General features: G+C 39.2%; 1 protein-coding gene across 3 annotated transcripts in view; it reads right to left on the bottom strand.

Annotated features, from left to right (window-relative positions):
- Positions 1-7,321: 7,321 nt before the first annotated feature.
- The window catches only part of cadm1b (cell adhesion molecule 1b), a 166,687-nt gene continuing 163,788 nt past the window's right edge, over positions 7,322-10,220 (bottom strand). For all 3 annotated transcript variants that reach the window (XM_035622709.2, XM_035622707.2, XM_035622708.2), the window contains 2 exons: positions 8,434-8,562; positions 7,322-8,290 (listed from right to left, as the gene is read on the bottom strand). In XM_035622709.2, the coding sequence (XP_035478602.1) occupies positions 8,172-8,290; positions 8,434-8,562 (248 nt within the window). In that variant the 3' untranslated portion in view covers positions 7,322-8,171. The remainder of the gene's footprint in view (positions 8,291-8,433; positions 8,563-10,220) is intronic.

Genomic DNA, 10,220 nt, shown 5'->3' with positions numbered 1-10,220 from the left:
GGTGTACATGTGAAGAGATAGGACCACACAGGTAAACTGGATAAACAGCTCTATTCAGCCAAAACTCAATCATTTGCACAACTGAATAAAGGAAATCATTTCCTTCTCTGTATTTGTTTGTAAACCTCACTATTGAATTGCCGTACAAAATCAAAGCACAATATCTGGACTGGTTTACATCTGACCCAACTATGCTAATCGTTTTACCATAGAAATGCATCACGTGAGTCTGAAAAATACATGAGGAATTCACAAAAGCTTGAAAACAGAGCTTAACTTCAAAGTGTACTGAACTTTCCCCTTGAAAAATCAATGCTGATGTTCCAAGGTCCTAGTCATTGAATTGGTTATACCACATACACAATCCATGGAAGCTACATTTTACGCCGATGTGAAAAAAATTGCGGAGCCGCAGTATCGAGGTCCCGGCAATACACGCGCTCGACCAATCGCGAGTCACCCTTGGCGGTTTTTATACATATATGCTATACATTCATATTATGTATACTGTACTGTCTATGCTTCTGACCCAACATGCAGGGATCTATGGTTGTGGCCACAACATGATCCAACAGTATTGTGATGGGATTACTAACATTTCATAGAGCCCTTTAGAAATGTAAATGAAACACACTTTGTTGTGGTTGTGGCCGAGGCAGTTCAGGTGTGAACCAAACACCCGGACTAGACGGATTTTGTTGTTCCACGGAGGATAGTGTGAAGCGGTGCTGCTAAAAAGCATGTGTCTATGGTCTGGTTTTTTAAGGGTTGTTCCTGAGTTGTTTCCTATGTGATTTGTTTTGTCATCTTGTCTGAGTTACACATGTAATGGCTTGTGCTGTAAATAAAATATTTACCTCTGAGAAAACAAGATGTCTGCTGAGTCCGCCCGCCTACCATCTGCCGTCGGGACAGACTATTTTACACTTAGTGCAAATGGACAGTGGGGTTGTAGACCCATTGTTTACCCAGCATAGAGAACAGTATCTTAATAAAAAGGCATGAAATGATGGTTATGCAATTCATCTGTTGTGCAGTATGGCTAAGTACCTTAAACTACATGCCCATTTTTCTTTCTTCCAAGTGTGTTTCATGGAATTTCTAGGAATTAGAAAAATGCATTTGATATGCCAAAATATCATTAAACCGGTTAGTTACAGTTAGTTACACCACATAAATATGATAGTAGTGAAATCTTCAAAATATGTCCAGATAAATACAATTGCTCAAACCTAACTAGCCTCGGCTCAAGTGGAATTTTATGATTTCAAGCTTTTTTATGGCTTTACAAGTTAAACATCTGTTGTAGTTTGGTAAAGAGCATTCACACCCTTTTTGTAAAGCAATGCAGTGTGTTACTATCCACAATACTTATTTCAAAAGAGTAGGCTGTGGTTACAGAGCATGAAAGAGATAAAAAAAAATTGACTTATCCACATCTTTCCAAATGGAATTGAATTAAAGTTCAAGCTCAATCAAGCTGATGAACTTCTTCCCACGATGCCCTTCTTTCCGAGTCCCTGTGTTTGAATTCAATGCCAATTTAATTAAAATTTTAACTTTTAATTACCTAACTAATTAATTTAATAAGTGAAAATAGACTGAGACTGATAAATTACTTGGGTGGCAGCTAGTGTTCCTTCAGCAACTCACCACCACCTCACTGAAGACTGACTTCCAGGCTGTGTACAGATGTTTTATTTTCTAGACTGAAACAGGCTGTCCCACAAAAATAGAACACTTTCATATGCTGAACAGAAACACAAACACAAAACAGAGGTAAAAAACAAACATCCATAGCACTGTGGTGTACCAGGAGGAAGCTGGATGACTAAATAAAAGTGTGGTGCAACAATAGCATTTTTACGATTATCTCAAAACGATAATCATAAACATTTAAGTCTTTCCAAATAAAACCCCCGCCTAAATGAAAATTAATTATGCATAAACAATACTGAATATGATAGAAAGATAACATGCAGACGTAGCAGAATAAAAGATAAGAGAAGAAGATTGGGGAAATTCTCGCCTTGCTTATTATATCTAGGTGGTGGCTATGAAGCGGAACATCAATATAAATTTGGCAAAAAAATTCTCTTTGCTTCTGCAGAAAAGAGTCACCTTGAGATTGGGTCTTGCGAAGCGAACTTCAGACGATGCTGCTTGAAGCTTAGGCTCCGCAGATAATTACAGATGTCCAGCCTGAGACACTTCCCCTTTTTTGGGTGGGTGTGGTGTGCGTGTGGTTTGTCGTAGGTTCGTATCTTTTTGTAATTAATCACACGGAAAACACTCACATCAACACCCAGCACAGTTTCTCCATCTGGTAAACGTCAATCTCTGATTAAATATCAGAGTATTAAACATCAAGCAGCAACATCGATGACATGAGAGCCTCTAGCGCTGTTCACCCCATCTTTCAGGTTTGGAGTTAATCACCTCACAAACACAAGTCTCTTCTCCCTGACACTTTCTTACATGTTTAACAGGCTGGTTGTGTGTGGTTTCATTTCTGCAGATTTCTCTGGGTCATATTATAATAAGAAGAAATAATTGTGTTGTGGTTATCACAGGCTTCAGGTGCTTGTCCTTCATCTTTGCTTGAAATAACTAGTTCATGTCTTTCATGGAAAATTACTTGGCATCTTTCCACCAACATTAATATTTAGATATAGAAGACAAACGGAAGATCCAAAAGAAGTAGGGAGGTGTTTTCTGCAAACCTCCTTGACTTGCCAGTCAGTTTTTATGCTGCATGCTCTCTGTATTTTGCAAAACCTTAAATGTCTAAATTCTCAGCAATGCTTATAGTACAAAAAACTACATCACAATAGGGGTTTCCCTTGGTTTCTGGAGGGTTTCGACACATTATGGGAGTGGATGTGATGCTCGAGGTATATTTTAGATGGTTACACTTAACTTACCATTTAAGTGAATACTCAAGTGGTCTCAGACTTGTGGACCCAACCGTAGGTTCAACATCTGACATTAAAATGTCTCATTTTGCAATTGATAATAAAACATTCAATCATTATTCTCAAGTATTATTATGACTCAGCTGCACTGTACCTGCAAACTACCATTTGTTTGAGATTATGTGAAAACAAGAGAAGAAGAGAATTCAATAGTATGAAAAAAATAACCTTCTGATGTTACAAACATATACAGCTGTGTAATTCTCTGATAGTGTACTGCAGGTATTGTATAATTTGATATGACTATTTCTATTGTTATTTGTTATTTCAAAGAATGTTTTTTCATTTTTTCTTTATAAAAATGAGCTAAATCTACTAAAAACTACTTTGAGCTGTTCTCTACAAGAACTAAACGTAGTTTGTAAGTAAATGGGAATCATGCAAGTCCTTGAGTGTTTGGTGCTGAACAAGAGCAACAAAGATGGAGGTGAATGTGCAGACGGAGCCTGTTGCCTTTGCTGTTGTTCACCATTTATTCCCACATCATTTAATTATAGCTCAGCCAGGCCAAGTGCTACATGCCATCAATCTCAATCAATCAATTAACCAGCTAAACAAGCCATGCTTAGACATTCGTTCACTCTCAATTTCCCCATTGTGCTAATTACACTTAAACATGTCATTCCAAATTAAAGTTGAACATGTAAATAGAATTAGTAGCAGCTAACTGAAACATCACACAGCCACATTCATGTGTTCACGATGCAGCCAAAACTGCCACAGCCGAACAGCGAATGCTTGCGACTGTTTTGAATTCCCAAGTTTGATTTCAAGAGTTCATCCTCGAACAAAGTGCCATCGAGAACATCCCATAACCTGTCGTATTTCAAAAAAATCAGCAGGCTGGTATTTAATACTCCTTGAGGGTAGCATTATTTTTCATTAATTGTATGAGTAAGGGAGAGAAGTGGCGGGTTTCTAAGGTTAAACTATTCCCATTAAAGTTTGAGTAATATTATTGACCTTTACCTGGGATGGATCACTTTAAGTAATGGGAAATGGTGGCACTGACAGAATTATGATGGCAGAATAGCTTATGGTTATGAATTACACCGTGTTCCTCAAAATGCCTATCAATTTGTCAAATCACTAACATCCACGTGTTCGGTCGGAAACCTTAACACAGGCCCCTGAGCCTGTCGCTGTCAGTCATTTGATCATTTTTAAACATTTCTCCCCTCCGTCTTTACCGCACTGCATGCGTCAGTCACTGATGGGACCTCAGAGTGCTGCAGCTGCTGCTCATCCATATCAAATCTACATCCATACAGTGTTTTTGCCACATCTCAACATCTCTTTTTTTCCCTATTTTGAGTTTGACAAGTACCAGCAGCTCAGGATGAAGTGAGCAGGTTCAATCCAGCTAATGTATTCAGAGCGTTGAACGGGCGGAGTGAATTTGACAACAAATACAAATTAATAAATTCTACCCGTCTCAGGCGGGACAGGACTACAAAGTGAAACCACGGTTTTGATCAAGTCACAACAGCACACCACTTTAAACATTGATATCTTTTTATTAAGACAAGTACTCTTCTGATTTTTTTTTTCTTCTGTAAAAATGTTGGTGTTAACCAATACAAAATATGCATGGTCATATGAGAAACATCCTCGTCACTACACAAAAAAAAAATGTCGCCTGGGTATGGAGAGAAAATTTAAGATTCAACAACAAAAACAACCATCTGGGGGCAATAAATCACCCAAACCACCCCTCCCCCTCCCCCTCCCCCTCCCCAGGCTTTGAACATGAGTTTCATCCAAATATCCAAGACATGTTACAGATCATTCATAAAACTTCATGTCACAGTAAATACGCCTTCTTTTCATCTATGAAAATTGATGTATGAATAAATGCAAACAGATGCTTAACTGTCTGTGGTCACATCCTATGATTACTAAATAACCGTTACTATATGAGCGAAGTGTTATAGTGGAAGAGGAAGTTTTATGAACATCATCGTGATTTTGTCAACACTGACTGTACATAATTTTTGTCTGCTTAACAAATCTAGTTTTCTTTCTTTGTGAACTAGGTCTATGCAAAATAATCAACGTTTACTGTAACAGTGCACCATATTAAGAACACATAAACATGTACAACTGAGAAAAACATGTACATCTTGTGATTTCTTCACTTTTTGAATAGCTGTGGAACTACGGTATATACTTGGGGCCTTTAATTTGCATTCTACCTGAGATGCAAAAAAAAAACTATTAATACTCATGAACCTGAGAGAGTGAAAACAAACATACTAAATATCAAGTATTTAAAAAAAAGAAAAAAAAAATTGGATTAGAATGATGGTTTCAACAATCTTTCAATGTTCCCCAATTAAAAGCAGCAGTTACTTCATAACCGTTCAAGATAAATATCAATCGCCAAAATAAAATCTGTCATGCAGATAACTGTTTCCATGACACCAAAACTCTAAAATCCACAAAAAATCGACTTTTATTGTGGCTTGTTATAGCTTTTAGTAGTGTATTTCTCTCTGATTATACTATACTATTGAGCCTTGTCCTTGAAGATCCGAATAAATAACAAATGAAGTGAAGCAGAGCAAATAATTATGGCCAAATTGAAATTGTTTTGTGATCACTCATTAAGACAATAAATACTACACCCTGGCATACGACAATCAAGATATTGGAAGCTGCCTTACCACCCTGATAAACATAAAATAAATATATATTTTTTAGATAATACTTATTTCAGCTTTTTTTTTTTTAATTTATGCTACATGTCGTATTTTTGATAGGAGTCTACAGTGTGTTAATATAGACGTGGATGAATATTGGCCCTGTTAGTTAGAAAGAACAGAAATATACAAGACATACTGTGAGAGGATACACAAGGATACTGTTTGATATTAACCATATGCTTCAAAATCAAAGAAGGCACAAAAAGTCCTTCAGTCTTTTCATTCATAATAATAAGTATCAATAGGTGGGTTTAAGGCAGTGGTTATCCTTTTAATAATGCATTTACAGATTTTCTTAAATCAGGCAATTAGATGAAATCACGTACTAATTACCGAACAGTTTTTTACTCTTCTAGCTGTGACAGAGTCAGAGGCATGAAGCGGCGTCTCTTGTCTGTGAGCATAGGATCTTTTATGTGACAAAAAAAAAATAATTGTAACAGTAGACGGTTCCTCTGAGGGTTTTAGGCTGCAGGATGACAAAAGGAAAATGATCTTTTCCAAACCAAGTCCAACGCTCTGCGCAAATCTTTGATAACTTGAACGGACAAGAGCCCTTAAAAGTTATCAAAACCTAAAGGTAAAATGTCTTTAGAGATAGTTAGGAAATGTAACCGATTCATGATTGCAACGACTGAACGTGTTTTCACTCTGGTATGGGCAAGGCCAAATACATTAATAGAAAAAAGTTTTTTTCTCCGCTTGCTATACAGACCTTGGTACTGTACACTTACAAACGCCATTGTAAGTGTCACATTCTTTCCTCCCTTTAGCACAAGTCCCTGTAACATTTTCAGTTCAACATGCTGCATTATCAAATAAAAATAATTAATTTATAGAGGAGCACTCTGCAAAGTGGACTTCACACCTTTGCTGTATGCGAGTCATTTTCACTGTATATATGGACACTCGACAGGGTCTACTATGTGGGCAGTATGAAAATGTAAAAAGGAAACAATAAGCAAGCACAGCAGGCTGTACCAATATCTAACGAAAAGCACAATGAATCTATTTCTTTGTTGTTTTGTGATCAATCCAGCAGGACCGGTGGCTCTTTATGGGTTCACTGTCACTGCAGCCCCAATTTTTTTTTGGGCTCTAATTATCAGAGCAATGTTTTCCGCCTTGTTTTTGGTCCATCCATCACATGGATAGAAAAAAGAGAAAGAATTCAAAAATCTAAATCTGGAGTCAGGGAAAGGTTTGAGAAAATAATAGACATTTTGGGAAATACACTCATTTCATTTCTTGCCGAGAGCTGGATGAGAAGATTGATAAACACTCATGTCTGTACAGTAAATATGGAACTACTATTGGATAGTTAGCTTAGCTTAGCACAAAGACGAAACAGGGAGAAACAGCTGGACCGGCTCTGTCCAATTGTAACCAATTGACTTACCAGCGCCTCTAAAACTGACTAACACGTTTCAGCTCATTTGTTGAACTTTTTAAAACAAAGTTTCATTGAGGGTTGTTAGTAATTGTTTTTTTGTTTAACCACTGAAGCCAAGCTAATTGGCTGCAGGCTGCAGCTACATGGTGGGCTGCCACAGTCAGGGTAATTAATGAGACACTGGTAAATGTTTTCAGCAAATCAGCCAAACCCCCCCCCAAGTTTTAAAATTAATAAACAGCTCGGACTTTCTCTATAGAAATTTTAATTCCATATCATGGCACATTACAGCTGTCAGAATGTCTCAGACTGTACTTCACAATACCATAAACAAACGCTAAACTGACCTCACACCTAACTGTCAAATATGTTTTCTTCAATCCAGCGAGGGAGCGGTTGTACTTTGCGATGTGGTGTGAAATAAAGACTTAACAGCACTCTTACTTCACTGTCAGGAACAAATACATTCTAAATTTACCATGATTACTCACAACTGTTACATTAGTCATCAACACAGTGGCCTTGGAGGCTGAGTGTGTCCTCACTTTGACCCTCTGTTGGAAAAAAAGGTGTTCACACCGTCTTCCAGTTACTGAAATCTGGAGACTGCTCAAAATTAAAAAGAAAAAAAGAAAGAAAATGGTGCGGATAAGCTGGCCCCTCAGATCTGGGTACGAGCTAAAAGCTAGCTGCTGCGCACATACAGTAGACAAACACCAGGACCATTTAATCTCCTCCGAAAAACCAAATTCAGGTGGAGTACATGGAAAGAAATCCAATCCAACAAGCATGTGACAGGGAAAGTAAACAACACAATAAACAAAAGAAATAGAACAAGGCACAAAATTGTCTGTAAAATAATTGAACTGTACAGAATAGGCCCCAGCAGTCCAGGAGGGGTTCGGATAGGAGACTCAGCAACGCCTCTTATTACCACTCGGCCACGGCAGTCCTACTTTCCACTTTTCTCTCTTCCTCTTTAAATCTCACCCTCCCTGCCCTCAAGCCGTCTCGTAACCAATCAGAGTTAGACATAATGCTCCCACAGCACCACCATCACCAGCAGCATTCCCACCCGTCTCTCCTGGCCTGTCCAGTTCAGATATAGTACTCCTTCTTTTCATCTGTGTTGTTGTGTCCCCCCTCCGCGTTGATGATGGCCGTGTCTGCATCGGCTGCATCGTCCGCCCCTTTGGCCTCGTGCGTGAAGTAAGTTCCTGCAAAAGAGTGCGGACAAATTATCCAGCACGCCTCCTCCACCCCCTCATCCTCTTGTGCACTTCAAACCTATTGCAACACAAAACACTTGAACTCTGAGATGTGTTCATGATCAAGTATGATTGCGCTGCCCGTGCCTTACCTTTGTGTCTGGCAAAGTATCGACCAAGAACAATGAGTGCACAGAGGATGGCAAACATCACCACGGCAACCACTCCTCCAATGACAGCATGGTCAATTTTCTGCTGTGCCCCTTCACCGGCTCTGGAGTCTGAAAACAGGACAATAACTGTAAATAATTTTATGATCAGAAAACCCTCTCAGCCGGTCACAAAGTTAATACCTTCACACAGATACTGTATGAACTGCACTGGAAGCTATAGGCTTCAAATCATTAGGGTGCCAAACCCCCACCAAACATGTCTTTGTTTAATCTCAAGGCCAATAAAAACATTAATTAACATGAGATAGCTTGTTTGTTAAATTTGTACAAAAACCAAAGGAGCAAAATTGACCTTTTTTTGCCATGAGTTTAACATCCCTAACCATTCCTCGTGAAAACAGTCTTCGTACAGCTGAACTGCCTGCCCCAGGCTCACGAGTGAGCAATGTTGAAAAATGTTTTGAGACAGTTATTTCACCATGAAACTGTAGACACCGTCCGTAATTTCAGTGAGAGCTCACACACTGTTAAATACATTTTGATTTAAGAGGCCATTTCTGGAAGTTATAGAGCTCAATCACCAGAAATAGACACAAGTTTGGAAATAAATTGGCTCCAGTGTCCCCATGCAGAGAAATACGTGGCTGCCTCAGGTGTCAGAGAGTATCACTGTCGCGAATTTAGCCAGATTTATCTGCGCACCACAGAAGAACAAGGCAAAAAAAAGAGAGAAAAAAATAATATGAAGCTTTTAAATTTCCCCTCTCAGAATAGTTCAGAGGCATTTATCAATAGTCTATATCTGTGCACATTTGCACTGATGGAGGAGTGGCTGGTGAGGGAAGGGCTGCACTGCTCTTTTGCTGCATGAGAGAGCAGCTCAATTTCCCATCACTCACTAGTCAAGCTCTGAACCAGAATGATTTTGATAAAAGACGAGCACAGGGTGCAAAATTTCTCAAAATGGCGAGGGTGTATCAGGGTGGAGGGTGAAGTGACACATTCACAACTCAACCCGAGAACAACAGCTAATTGAAGTTGCATTCAATTAGCACAAGGACATCGTAAAGTGGAGCTGCAATGAAACTAATTAATGAGAAAAGTTTTGTTTCGGTTGAGCACTCAGTTCAAAATGGACTCGTCTGCACGGAGCCACTACTGTGCGTCAGTGTGTGTGGAGCAGGGACGAGCACTTTGTTGACTGTATCGGTGATGTCAGATAGCGCGGCTCCGTCCCGCAGGACAGACAGCGGCTCATGCTCTATGCTAATGAACATGGCCCGTGCGCAGCTCTGCCTCCCCCCTCCTCCCTCACCCTCCCCACACCCCTGTGCCCTCACCTTGCTCCCCTCCGTCTCCCGTTTGACACATCCACAAGGAAACATGCAGGGTCTCGGCCCCCTCTGTCCACCGAGGGAGAGTTTTGTTTAACGGGTAGGAAAAATCTGCCCAGAGTAAGCACTGAGACTCTTATCACAAAAATGTCAAAGAGAAAGCCAAACATCCCATAACACCTGCAGTATTGACTGTTATGGTCAGTTGCATATCATGTTGCCCATATCGAGTGCACTGCTGAGAAGAAAGGACTGTACACAAAACATGGTCTCAAATTCAATATAATAATATAAATATTACTGTTGTGTTCATTCATTTTGTGGTGTTGCTGCAGGAGTGAACTTAAACTGTAAGGAGATTATGGAACATGTTACATAAAGCAATAAAATGCAGAGGTCTAAAGTGTATTGTAAAATGATTTTAATCATTAT

This window comes from Scophthalmus maximus, chromosome 11, assembly GCF_022379125.1.
Source record: "Scophthalmus maximus strain ysfricsl-2021 chromosome 11, ASM2237912v1, whole genome shotgun sequence".
Lineage (NCBI taxonomy): Eukaryota > Metazoa > Chordata > Actinopteri > Pleuronectiformes > Scophthalmidae > Scophthalmus > Scophthalmus maximus.
The sequence above is the reverse complement of the archived record's forward strand: the minus strand, read 5'-3'. Positions and strand labels throughout refer to the sequence as shown.